Source organism: Rhea americana, unplaced genomic scaffold, assembly GCF_003343005.1.
Source record: "Rhea americana isolate MKP2758 unplaced genomic scaffold, rheAme1 scaffold_63, whole genome shotgun sequence".
Taxonomy (NCBI): Eukaryota; Metazoa; Chordata; class Aves; order Rheiformes; family Rheidae; genus Rhea; species Rhea americana.
The window spans coordinates 1,295,489-1,308,975 of NW_028186790.1; the positions used below are offsets into that span (position 1 = coordinate 1,295,489).

General features: G+C 49.3%; 1 protein-coding gene across 1 annotated transcript in view; it reads right to left on the reverse strand.

Moving 5' to 3' along the window:
* Nucleotides 1-2,800: 2,800 nt before the first annotated feature.
* The window catches only part of TNFRSF21 (TNF receptor superfamily member 21), a 33,529-nt gene continuing 22,842 nt past the window's right edge, over nucleotides 2,801-13,487 (reverse strand). The window contains exons 4-5 of the mRNA XM_085320353.1: nucleotides 5,066-5,285; nucleotides 2,801-4,107 (exon numbers count right to left, since the gene is read on the reverse strand). Of these exons, the coding sequence (XP_085176479.1) occupies nucleotides 3,878-4,107; nucleotides 5,066-5,285 (450 nt within the window). The 3' untranslated portion in view covers nucleotides 2,801-3,877. The remainder of the gene's footprint in view (nucleotides 4,108-5,065; nucleotides 5,286-13,487) is intronic.

Consider the following 13,487-nt stretch of genomic DNA (forward strand, 5'->3'; position numbering starts at 1 on the left):
GTCCTACAGGCCAGTTTGATAAAGCAGCCAGGAGGTTGCCACCACTAACCAGTAGTTTGATGAATACACAAATGATTACTTCTCTTATTTCTACTTCATCTTCCTCTTTCCTACCAGTCGCCCTGGAAACTTCCTCATTATGATATTCACAGGAGCAAAGTCCAACAGAAGCAAACCCAGTTAAAACGGCTTTGTGACGGTTAAAGCTCCCTGCAAAGATGCCAGAACATGATTATTTCAAAACGAGCCTTTTCCATGTGAACTTGCCACAGCTCCGAGCATCCCTCCCACATGCCGCAGAGTTTGTCCTGCCCATGGACAAGGTGCAGTGCCTGTGTTTAACCTCATGCTGCATGGGGGACCCGGGTGGTTTCACCCTCCTGGGCTTCCTCGGGCAGAGAGGGGCCATCGCAGTGGCATGACCCATCTCCAAGCACGTTCTTCATACAAGGACTGTACACGTTACTCCTCCTACATAGGGACAGCATTGCATCTCGCTAACGAGATGACATAAAACCTGTCTAAAGGCTGAATATCCTCTCGCAGGACACTGGCTGCTTTTCGAACCAGGTACGTGAGCTTGCTTATAACTGCTTCGGATGGTCATAACTAACCCCCCAGCAGAGCAAACTCTACGTGGGCCAGGGAAGAGGCAACATGTTACCCCAGAGTGCAGAACGTGCGAGCCTGACAGCCGTGCACTGCACCATAGGGAACGCCGGGCCGGAGGGATGGACACAGCCCTCAGAACAGCAGGTTTTGTCCTGGGGAATGTGATGATCTGGAGGTTGGATGCAGTTTTCACACCTCTGGCCCAAACCTATCCCAACTTGACAGCAAGCCAGACCAGACCAGCTGGTGGCTCGCGTGCCCTTTAGGAAGGACCTTTCAGCCTGATGCAAGAGGCAGAGCAGAAGTGGGGAGGCTGCACGCGCTGCCACCCAGCACCCAAATGTCCCTTCCTCCTCCTCCTCCRGCCAGCCCCACGCAGGCGCAGCCAGCGGAAAGTCAACCGTCCTGATGGCAACTCAGGCCCACGAACCTGCGTAGGGAAGGACGCAGTTCAGATCCATGCCTTGCGGTCTCAGGAAAAGCCTTTAAATTAAATTCCTGGCTTTGGTTTGCTCTCTCCCCTTCGGCAAGCACCTCAGCAGCCCCGTCACACCTACGATGATGACAGACAGTCTCTCCCCCCAACTATGCCTCTAGGCCACCAACCCATCAATCCTATCTGGCTTGCTTATAAGACAGCTCACAGGCAGAAAGCGGCCTCAAGGTTTGCAGCTCCTCACACCTCCCACATCCAGCAGCCCCAGGAAATACCGCACGTGTACAAGGCAGGATGAGTGCTCAGCTGCTCTCACACGTCCCCTGCACACCCCCGGCCCCTGCATGCCAACAACGGCATAGTGCAAAGGACAGCGGAATAGGTTGGGAGCACAAAAGGTGTATCTAGATCTGTATCTGCAAAAAGATAGTTTTATACATATAAATTTATTTGGTTTATGAAAATTATATATGCATACACATATATATACACACACATATATGTACTTGTGTGTGTATGTGTGTGTGTGTATGTGTGTGTATATATATATATATATGTATGTAATGCACACACCACAGTGCTGTTTGTGGGCCACAGCTAAGGAGGAGGCAGGGAACAAGACCAACAGTGAAGTCCAAGCAAAGGAGGGAGCAGTGCAGGACTAGGCGCTCCYAGGTCAACCAAGCATTCGCTAAAGATAATTTGAATCAGGCTGGTTGTGCTTAAGTGTGGTTGATTTAGTACATCATTACATGCATTTCCATATGCGTAGTTTYTCTTTCCTTGACCTGTCCAGGCAGAATGACAGCAAGTGACACTACTCCCAAAATGGAGATAAAGGCAGGACTCCAACAGGGTGATACTGAGCTCCACCTTGAAATACCATTTTTAACAGCCTGGTGCATGCCAGGCATACAAGCCACGCTCACTATTTCTTTGCAATGCTTTGAACAAAGATTGCAGCCACCGGGTGCTTGTTCCCAGAGGAGGAGGATCCAGCTCTGCTAATGAAGGTTCTTGCCATTTTGCACTCTATTTCCCTCTGTCAGAGGTATTTCATCTGTCCATGTGTTGAAAGTTCAATCCTGTACCTATGYATATTCTCATGGCATGAATTTTCAATGCCAGACAAAGGAAAAATACAGCACCCAGGTTAGCAGAAAACACTCTGTGAATCTAAGTATATGAAGCAACAGTATTATAAAATAGAAGCATTTGTCCCATTAAGGTTTCCATACATAGAACAGAATAACAAGGAATCTCTTATCTGGAAGCAGAGACCATAAATAAGGACATAAATAATGCAACAGGGCAACAGAAATGCTGCAACTACAGACCTTTGCTTAAGAGCAAATCAGGGCAGTAGCTGCATCCCAGGCAAATTAATRCGTCAGCTCCCCAAATGTCTGCAAAGCCTTTTACAGAGCTGTTCTAATTGCAAAACCCAATCCTGGGGGTGCAAAATGATGTTTATAACACAAGGCARTTACATCTTTGCAAGTCTCAGCACAGGCTAAAAGAGAGACCCCCTTACATGCACTGAACCCCAAAATCCACCCCCCCCTTCATCAAGCCTGGGGCTCCCCGAACAGCCCCTGCTCCAACCACTGCCTCCCCGAAGCCGAGGCAGCTTTTAAGGAGGTTAACACAGAATCATGTCAAGTAACAAACACCTAGTATTTATTAATAAATTAGTACACTGGAAGGCAATGTTTCAATTCATTCCCCTCTTCCCCCCCACTCCCACCCCCTGCCAAAAAGGTAGCACATGCCACCCTAATATAATTTCTTCAAATTGAGCATATTACAGACTGTTCATTACGGGAGCATAATAGTTGCAAATATAATCAGACAGACTTCTTACGATGCAGCTTCCCCCCCCCCTTTTTTCTTTTAATAAAAAGTGAAGTGTGATTTGAAGAGACTATTAAGACCAGGTAGGGTCTTCAGAGAACCTAACCTACTGGCCATGTCTGTATAAAAAACAATAGACACAAGTGTAAAAGCATAGCTTGGTAAGTCTTACACCACAAGGAGAGCAGTACCACCAGCGGTTGCCTTCAACTCCTAAAGTCCAGCACCAGTGCTGATTGCAACAATATATTTAGGGCCTGCTGTTCTCTTAAGTTGCAAGGCAAGATACACCTTGCTTGGGTTACATTCGGCTGCAGGCAAAGGACCATTTGATAATCTCGAAGGTTGGTGGAACTAAACCTCTTAATTTCATTAAAACACTTCTGCTTTAGCTTAGAGGAGCACAATGCATTGTCCAGGTGAAAACCATACAATAAATAATCGTGCTAGTAAAATTTCAGCAATGAATATGAGCTATACAATAGTACATTAAAAAAGTCAACTTGGGGAAAGCTAGATGCATTAGAGAAGGTAACAGCAACAATCAGTTTTGCATGGTTTACCATTTACCACTCCAAGGCAGAAGGGAGGTAGCAGGAGAGTCATTCAGAATAACAGTTTTGACAGAATTGAAACGGGTTACAGAGCAATCCCAGATTCAGCATAGAAGTTACACCAGATTTGTGGTCTTCTAGTTCATTAACTGCATTTTAAAGTGCATTGACTGATCCGACTGGAAGGAGAGCAAGAAAAGAAAGACTCAGAAGGGGGCAGAGGGTGCAAAGACTTTAATTGAGCAACAGAGTTAAGGTTGAAAGGTGCAATGCTTGCGAACTGTCCCCCTCCAGAAACCAGACACCTCAAAGAAAATACTGGYCATGTACTCTACAACAAAACCTGCCTGTATGTTGTCGATCATCTTAACGAGTGCCAAGCTAGTTCTAGCAGATATTCAGAGTGCGTAGTGACCGATGCCTACAGTAAGTCAGGAAGGTGGCTATAGACAGAGTCCAGGAGGGTTTGGCTGGCTTCCTGGCTCTTGACTCCGGCGATCTCAAATAGCCTGTCCAGCTTGTCTTCGGCTTGTGGTATTTCCTCTATCACGTGGAGCTCCTCGGGGTTGAGGATGTGCAGCATGTCGTCAAAGATGGGCTGCAGGTCGCAAGGGTCCAAGCGCACCTGGCGCAAGACTGTGTCCTTCTTTTCTGTGGGAGGAAGGAGGGGTTGGGTGTTAAGAGGCTAATTCAGAAGACCCCTGTTAACTAGGRCTTGTTCTCCCTGGACACCTGGGTCCATCCCCCGCTGTCACCTCTACAGGGTGATTTACCACAAAAAGAAAYGAGGAAAAAGGAGAAAGGGGCAGCATGTGTTGGGCCTAATGCTGTAGAGCCACCTCACCCAGTATCYTGCTGAAGTATTTAGAAATGCTGCATGGTCAGTACTAAAAAGCTAAGAAGGGTGGAAGGGGGCCAAAAAGGCTGAATGCTGGTATTTTGAGTTATTTTCATTGGATCARGTTCATTTCTGCAAAGTATAAATTAAGTAAATTGGCTGAGCTTCATGTTTCACCTTCATCACAAGTTAAAGATTAAATGCAGCAAATTAAATGCAGCAAATTAACAGTGATTTACATCGCAAGTCACAGGCTGCAGTGAGCAGGACCATGGGTGAAAAAAAAAATCAATCTTGAAATCATGCTTTTCTGTCTTAATCTCATGCAAAAAGCCTTGGGAGAGAAGGCATTCCCTTTCAGAGAGCTTGGGAGACCKCAATAACCCAGCACCGTGGTTAACGCAGCAGCTGGGAGTCAGGAGAAACCCTTCCCTGCTTCTGCAAGGGAAGCTCCAGACATCTGGGGACGCTACGGTTCTCCAGCAGCACCTGAAAGAGTTAAAAATCTTTAAAGGTGTTTTCCCTCTCTACTCTACATTATGTTATTACCAGGATATTCATCATCTTGAATCAGGATGCGATAAATTTTTCCGGAAAGTCCGTTTTCCCCAGCTATTTACCTTAAGGATATTACGTTGCCGCTGCTCACTAGGCAGCTCTACCGTACTTCCTACGTGCGCTGACCACCAAGGACGTGCCCTGACTGACCTTCAGGGATCACGGCTATTTCATCCTCCCGCTCTCCCCCGCATCCCAAGCTGATTTTGGTACCTTTGGTAATAAAAGAGCCTGTTCGGCTGAGCGCAGAGGAGCCGCTGGAAGTCGAATCGCAGCGCAGGAGGGGCTCCGACTCGTCGACGAAGAAGCACTTCTTCTCTGAAGGAGAGGGCTCCACGGTGAGGACGGTCGCCTCGGGTGGCTTCGGAGTGGGGCTGGGCGTGGGGCTGAGTGGGCTGGGGTTCACTGGGAGCGCCAGTTTGTCAGCTTCCAGCTGCAAAGAAGATATTGGAAAAATTAACTCATAAGGACGTTACACAACGAGCTCACATTCAAAGCCATTTCCATCCCAGCAGGAATTAAGCACAACAGCAGCATTGAGGCTTTCAAATCCATCCGAGCCCATCCTTGGAAACAAACTCCCCTGAGCAAACGTCGCGTTTGGATAGCCTCCTCCAAGATAACCTGCAGTTGCTGATCCCCACAGGCCCCTTCTCCAGAGTCTGCACCCCACAAAACAAGCACCAGAGGGGAGTCAGAGGTGGGAACTACTGCTAGTGTTCAGCACACCACCATTCAACAGGCAGGAGGGTAAAATGACCTCGGCTCTTGATAGGATGACACATGCAGCCACAGCAGAGTATTTTAACTTGGTGTTTGTTCTTATGCTCTGAAAAGGTCACTAAAGCCTGAAGTACAACTRTTGGGGCTAATGGCCATGATCATCCAGCAGATAACCCTCCCTGCAGCCTCCCAAGAGCATTCTGGTGTTTTCATGCAGTGGAGTACAGACATCCAGCTCCAAGTCAATCTCATCCTGATAGCCCTTATGCCCACAGTAAGAGCTGGTGAGGGTTAACATGACTCCCTCTTGTTCTAGACAAGTTATTTCCACCACATCATCCTCTAACATATGCTTTGGGGAGGATGCAAGAGCATGAGAAATCCTCCAGACACCACCTTTCATAGTAGRTGCATTCCCCTACCACCACCTCTGCACACGAACTCATGTCCCATTGCTCCCAGTAACACTGCTACACAGGCCAAAGAGTGGATTAAAACTGTTCCATATTTATCATTTCACAAGTGTGAGACACGGTCTGGCCTCGTTGTTTCATCCGATGAGAAACTTGGAAGGTRAGAGACGCAGCACTCCTTGGTTATTTCCATTGCAGCGTGCTTGGTTTGCGAGTGCAGCACTGTTGAACTGCCTCCAGCAGTCCACGACTCCAGTTTTCCATGCGTCACTAGGATTGGAGCTTTCTTTGGGGCACAACGCTCCYGAGTTGCACCTGCCTTGTAACACGCCAGTGCAACCCAGCAGGGTTTTGGTGCCAGCGTGCCCGAGGAACAGAAATGATGTCATCACACATCTCCTCAGCTGCACTTAGATCAACCACAGCTTAATCCACTTTTCAATGTTGAGCCACGTTTCAAGTTAATAATTTGTTTGACCYGTCTCACCCAGGCTCCCGTAAGCACATGGTGAACATGTTACAGAGCTCTCCGTCCCACCTGACTCAGAGGTTATGGTCAGAAAGGATAACTTGGGACACATGTCAAGGACAGCATCAGCTCAGGTCCTTCAGTTTTGCCCCGTTATCCCTGAAGCAAACCCAACGCCCTTCCAAGCCTCTCAACATTACCTTTGGGATGGCAAACCCCAACCATACAGCATTTCTGGTTTCCACCATCCCACAAAGGTCTACAGGCAAGACAGACTTGGGACAATATTGAAGGTCACCAATCCATCTCTCCTGCTCTGAGCAACTTGCTCCAAGGAGCATCACCGAGCGTTCAATCTCTTCCTAGCCTCGCTTGATCTGTCCAAGAGCAGAATTAAGAGCCACTTCTGCATGTAACCAACTTTCTCCTAACCACTACATGGTACTGGAGAACACAGCGCACCSCAAATGCATACCCCCAGGAAAACAGCTCTGCTCTTCTCTAAGCAGAAGCTCATAATACACAATGATGTTGTCAGAAGCAGCCTTAAGGAAGATAACTGCTCTCAGCAGCATCTCACAACGCTGTCTTCCCTTCTGGAGRGGAAAACTAGGCAATTTGTGTCTGCCTGCTTCTGCCGACAGCAGAGAGATCAAATGCAACGCTAGAATCAAAGGCTGCGCCGGGCAGGGAGCTGACGCGCCGTCCCGCATCGGCAGGTGGACGATGCTGCTGGTGGCAGCTCGCGCCTCCGCGTCCCCTGGGCGCACGCTACCTGCGGTTGCTTCCTCCCACCCATACCGCTCTGCTCCGCGCTTGGGCGGCTCCGTCGGGCTCCGCACGGCTCTGCCGCGCTCCACCGCGCGCAGGGACGTCATCGCGCGTTCCCCGTCCGCGTCGAGGAATTTGCCACCCACGGATCATGTGTCCACCGAGACGCCCATTAGCTGACATTAAGTTAACATTTCAGGCTGCTCGCGGTGGAATAAAAGGGTTTTTTTCAGCTGAAAATTAAAAGGGAGGATTTGTTCTGGTTCAGCATGTTATGTAATATGCAYAGCAAAAATACAAACCAGTGTTAATGCTTAATTAAAAGCATCTGCTTTCTCTAAAATTCCCTTCTCAATACAATTCCTCGACAAGAATTAGACCATTGTCATTAACAGGGAAGAAAGCTGCAAGCAAAGAGCCAGAATAGCAACTGGATACTTCCCACGTGGCAATACACTGTGATTTCCCCTTTAAAAATAAACAGACTTGAGAGGTTAGTTTTTCCCCATGCAACCCAACCGTTTACTCTCCAGCCACAACKCAACTCCTGATCTTCTAAAAAGGCCTGACCAACGTGGAAAAATTACCTAAGGGCTTGAAAAAACCCACTGCCCTTGCCTTGCCTTCCAAGCAGAGGGGAAAACGCTTCCCAGAAGAARCGTGCAAATTATTTCGCGTTTAATTAAACAGCTGCTAAAGCATTCTAGAAAATCACCTGGGGTTATTTCTCGACTGCAGGCGTCCTTGGAGTCCAAAGCGTTCCAAATAGCTGAACGTTTGTTAGTTTATTAAGCAAAGTAAACAGGATGCTCGAATGGGTGTTAATATTTAAACCAGGAGAAGAAAGCAAAGGGAATGGTAGTGTTTTGAAAGGCCAGGGAAAGTAAAAGGTTGCTCTGAGGTAAAGCCTAGTGCAAAAACATTATTAATAGCTTGTGACTCATTTGCTTGAAACCACCATTGCAAATATTTTTTTTTTTTTTTTTTTTTTTAAGAACATCAGCACTCGAGCAAAGTGATGAATGCCCCCAATCCTGCTGGAAAAAGCCTCCTGCCTGCAGTGCCTTTGCAGCACTGACCCCTGAAGGCAGGAGGGCAACGGTGGAAAGCCATCGATTTGCATCTCCTCCAAGGCGAGGCTTTCTGGAGCTTCCTTACTTCTCACCTGACGAGGGGTAGGGGAGCCCTGCATGTGCCACAGGGGCCGTATTTGCAACTGGGCACACAGACACATAGAGGGCTGTTAGGTGCATCGCTTGCACCGAGTACACCAGGACTCCCTAGCCGGTCCCGAGGCAGGAGAGCCTGCAAACGCTGCTGCCTGGTGAGAAKTTATGGATTTCAGCCTGAAAACCAAGCACGCAACGGGCTCTGACGCACTGGCAGCCTCCTGCAACGAAGCGCGGATCAATCGCGCTGGGGCGCTTGGCCAAATTTTTTTTGATCACTGCAGCAAGCGGTTTGCAAGGCTAAAAAAAAAAAAACGTAAAGGCTCCTGCGTATTCACAGCCCTTTAGGATGCAGGTCCCAATGGCAACATTTTGGCTCCTAAATGCAATGTGGGTTAGGTCTGGAAGGATGCTCTAAGCAGGAGAATTTGAGAAGTCCCTTCCTAAAAGCCTTTGGGGAGGGAGAAAAGGGGATGGATGCAAAAAGAGGACATATACTTGAACTCGTTTTTCTCTTCAYGTGACATTTATGCAACTGCCCAAGCACAAACTCCCCCGCCGTTACATCCGGCTGGGGAACAGATCCACGTGCTGTCCTCACAACTGCTCCCGCCGGCTCCTTTGATTTGGCTGGTCCCTTATTTTGACTAAAAAGTGCTTGTCTTGATTTTATTGTATGGCAATAAAAGATCAACCTGGACAAACAAACTGCAATGACTGTGCTAACATTAGGAAGGATTGATTGTGGGAATTATGAAAAAAATCTCCCTTGGATGATACTTCCTAGTCATTCTTCCCGCAGTAACTGTAGCGAAAAGCGTCACGGTGGGGATCGAAACCCAACACCAAAAACAAAGCAATCRGCGAGGGTATTGGCAGGTCTCTCTAGCTGGTACCGCATCAGTTCAAAATAACCCTTGAAAGTCATTTATCAACCCGCCGAATCGATCTTTAGAGCAAACGCTGATGAAGAGGAATGCGTTTGTGTTTGCTCACTCAAGGCGATCTCCGGCGAGCTCGTGATCGCCGTATCTAAGTGACTCGGCGTCAGGAGTTCAGCGTCCTCAGCCGCGGGAGGACCGAGCCCCGAGCGCTTCTGCAAACTCGAACCGAACGAACCTCGAGGCAAGCGCCCAGAGCTCGCCCGCGCGGCTCCCACAGCCGGAGACCGGGAGCTAGCGGGACGAGTTTGATGGGCTGTTGCCGAGCTCAGCGCCTGCCAACTCCCGCTCGCTCACGGCCCCGAATGCCCCGTTCTCCTCCCTCGCCCGCAGCAAAGTCAGTTTTGGCAACCGGGGAGTTTAGCAGCTAGTCCTAGACTTCTCCCCACTGAAGCTTTGCATTACTCCTTGAGCTCAGGAGCAGCTGTTAGAAGCACAGGTCAGAGCTATCACCTGCAAAGCGAGAGAAGATAACCACGAAACAGCCGTTCGAAGCGCTGCTGGAGACATCACTAATTGCACCAGCGCAGGGACCTCGTGGGAGCCCTSCGGGCACACCAGCAGCCGGCCAAGCGCTCTCGCACTGGTGCTAACTCCAGGCTCACCACGTATTTCCCAAACAGAAAAAAAAGGGAGATTGAAAAAAAAAAAAGAAAAAAAAAACAGCATCAAGGCTTTGCAAGTGAAACAGCGGGGAAATGCCCCAATAAGACGCTGAGCTCGGCCGCYCAGTCCGGCTGCGGGGCGCGAGGGAGCCTCGCTCACGGCCGTGCCCAGCTCCGGAGCGCGGACCGCGCCGCCTCTGCTGCCGGGCGACTTCAGGCCGTCAAATGCACTTCGATACCGCGTTAGCCGGGCTTCGGGCACGGCACCAGCAGAGCAGCAGCTGCCGCCGCTGGCTGCAGCAGGTTAGTCTTCTTGCTCAAGCCAAATGCAAATGAAACGGCTGCTATTTTTAAAAGGGGAAAAATAGCAGGGGGCTGTGGTCAGAGGAAAAATCTCTCCGGAGGGAGATTTTATAGTCACCGGGTCGGGTGGCCATGCAGCTTGCTGCGCACCGCTTCAGCGGGGGTTAAGTTTAGCACTGAGGTTGCAGTTTCCTGGATTCCCTGCAACAAGATTACACAGCTGACACCTGCCCTATTTCCAGGTTCGTTAAGCCTCCATATGGGGCTCCGGAGGAGAAAAAAGGAGGAGAAACGCCTGGGAAGGCTAGCAGCACCCAGGGTACACTAGCAGGGACCTTAGTGCGAAGACGACCTACCTAGATGAGCAGCTTTGTGCTCCACTCGTGGTACAGTTTTTCTATTAAATGGGATTGTCACCTCCAATCAGCTCTCTCGGCAGAAGCGTCTAGATTACCTGTGACAGCAGGGGCAGCTGGTGGGGTCACCAAACGGGTATGCTCCGAGAGCAATGACAAATCCTGTGTAAAACCCTTAAATACAAGTTCCTGCACAATACCTTAAAGGAGAAACCCACACAGAGCGTTCCCTGGTGGTCCTCTCCATTTCAGGGACTTGGACAGTCTCTAGGTCGTTCCTCCAAGGCACTGTTGTGTTTGGGGCCAACATTTACAGCTGAACAGTCCTCTGAAGCCCAAATACCYTTCACCCAGGTGCAAAGTCTTACAGAGGTCACAAAGACCAAGTGACAGTCTGCAGATACTGGAGAAACATGCTCCCGTTATTCTCCTGGACTGAATCCAAGAAACGAGAAAAACGGCAAAACCCCTCAACCAGATGGATGGGAAAGGAGCAGCCCCAGGAGCGGTCACTGCCTGCACATCAGATGGTGCCAGAGATGCACTGGAGCCAAGATGCCACCCAGATGTAGCAGCATTTCCTCTACCACTTCGTTGTCAGCTTGCCTCTATCCCTATGTTGACTAATAATAGCCAAGGTCTAGCTGGTGGATCTTGCCTGAGGCAGGAATCCCACTTTTCATGCTCTCCAGTTGACACTGGTACATTTTGCACAGACACAACTGAAGGTAGAGAAGAGAAAGTCCATCACTTCCCTGACAGGGCTCACACCTTTGGGGAGGGGAAAGACCTTTATCTGATTTCCCATGGCACAGGAGGGTGCTCCAGCATCCAAGGGTGGGGTGGGAAAGCAGAATTGGCTTCCTTGGCTTCACTGGCCACATTTCCAAAGAGSACTGGCCACCGCTACACTGTGTGCAGACCTGGAGTCCAACACTTTGTAAGACAGTCCTGGAAAACAACTACTAAAAAATCGAGTCTCATGTTTTCGGAAGAACACTTAGTCTGGGAAATCATGCTGGAGTCCAGAAGTCAGCTAGATACCAAGACCAAAATGCAGCCACTTTGCATGAGAACTATATGAGTGCTTTCCCCATCAGCCCTGGTGATTTGTGGGTCTGGTGCTTCTCAAAATAGGAGATGGTGCCTATACGAAAGCTTCTGGTGTTTTTTTCCTCTCTATGAATTTGTCCAGTCATTTTTTGAACTCATACTTTTAGCCACAGTCTCTTGTGGCAAGGAATTCCCCAGCTCGATGATGAACAAATCGGTACCTCTTTTTTGCTTGCTCCAGCTCCTCCACTTGCTAGTTTCATCTTACGCTCCTTAGCTCTCTGTACTGGATATGACATAGAGAGCCCAAGGAGACACGGCCACAAATGTAAGGAGACCCCAAATACAACTGTGCCTACTATAAAACTGCATTTGTGTTCCTTGTACATCCTCCACGCTCGTTCAAACCCACAGTTCACTGGAAGTCAACCCACGGCTTAGAGCAAGCCTGCCAGAGAACAGCCAAGCTCCTCCATGTCACCTTCCTCTAGACTCTGACCAATTTATACTACARCTTAGTACTGACAGATGGTTAAAACGGTACAGAAACCGGAAAGGAAAGTTGCATGCAAGCTTCAGCCAGCTGCCTTAGCGTTTCAGAGCCCTGCCCTCGGATGGGCAGCGCTCCGTGTCCAGTGTCCTGCCGTGAACCTCCTGAGAGAGAAATCTGTGTAGTAACTTCATCCTCTTTCCACCGCTGGCATTTTAAGTTAAGATAGCACAAGGCAGATTAACTAGTCCAGTCCGGTTCTGCTTTGTAAAAAGAGGAAATCAAGCAAGTCACTCCTAGACTAGGAGCCTGACGCAGCCCAAATTTTGTGCTCTGCTTGAAGAGCGCTGCTCTAGGCTTTTAACCCAAAGGTCAAAACCTGCGAAAGAAGAAGTAAAGGCACAAGAGGAGCTTGCAACAGCTGTCTGCCTACTTGCAGGACAGCTTCACACAGGGCTTTCACATCCTCTTCTCCTCCAGCCCCCCCAGGAGGAGGAAACTGCGCAACTGAGGTTCATGCAGGACACAGCCCCACCAACAAGCTTTCCTCCAACATATCTGCTGATTTACGGGATCAAGGACAACATGCATTTAGCCACGCACTATATCTCGCTGGGCTCAGGGCTGCAACATTTTCAATCCCCACCACCACCCGCCTTCTTAGTTTATTTTTTAGCTTATTCTGAACGCTCTAAGCAAGCCTGTTTGCTTCTTTCTGTCAGTACCTTAGAATATTCTACCTAAGGCCAATAAAGCCATAAATAAAAGAGATAAGAGATTAAAGCACTGCTCATGGTAGGGCGCTTACAGCGGTACCAGCGGCGAGCCGTGCCAGGAGCGCTGCAGCGGCGACGATGACGACACTCAGGGCTTGGCGACCGATACAGCCTTATGTCAGCACACAACTGCAAGAGAGCTTATCCCCAAGAGACCTCGCCAGCCTCACTCAGCTTTTCCACCTCTACCCCAACTATTAAGAATTGCAGATTCCAGTCCAAAAGCCATCTTTTGCCCTCCCTTTTTTTTTATTATTTTTTTGAGTGCCAAAAGCACTAATTTGGGGTGTGCCCATGCCCGCTAGCATCTGGACCTGCATGCCGCTGCCTCCTAAGCCACCCGTCTGCCCAAGCGAAGCGTGCCTGGCAGGGCAGAGACTTTGCAGAGCTATTCCCCACCGCGGAGACGAGCCGGAAACACCCTCGCCGTCGACACGAGAGCTGCGCGGGAGCTGTGCCAGCTCAACACACCCCAAGCTTCTTCCCGCAGCTGCTCTGCTCTTCRTATTTTCTGCATCAGCGACTAGGGCAAAAACCAGCAAAGTGATTCAGAGGGCTAATCCAGT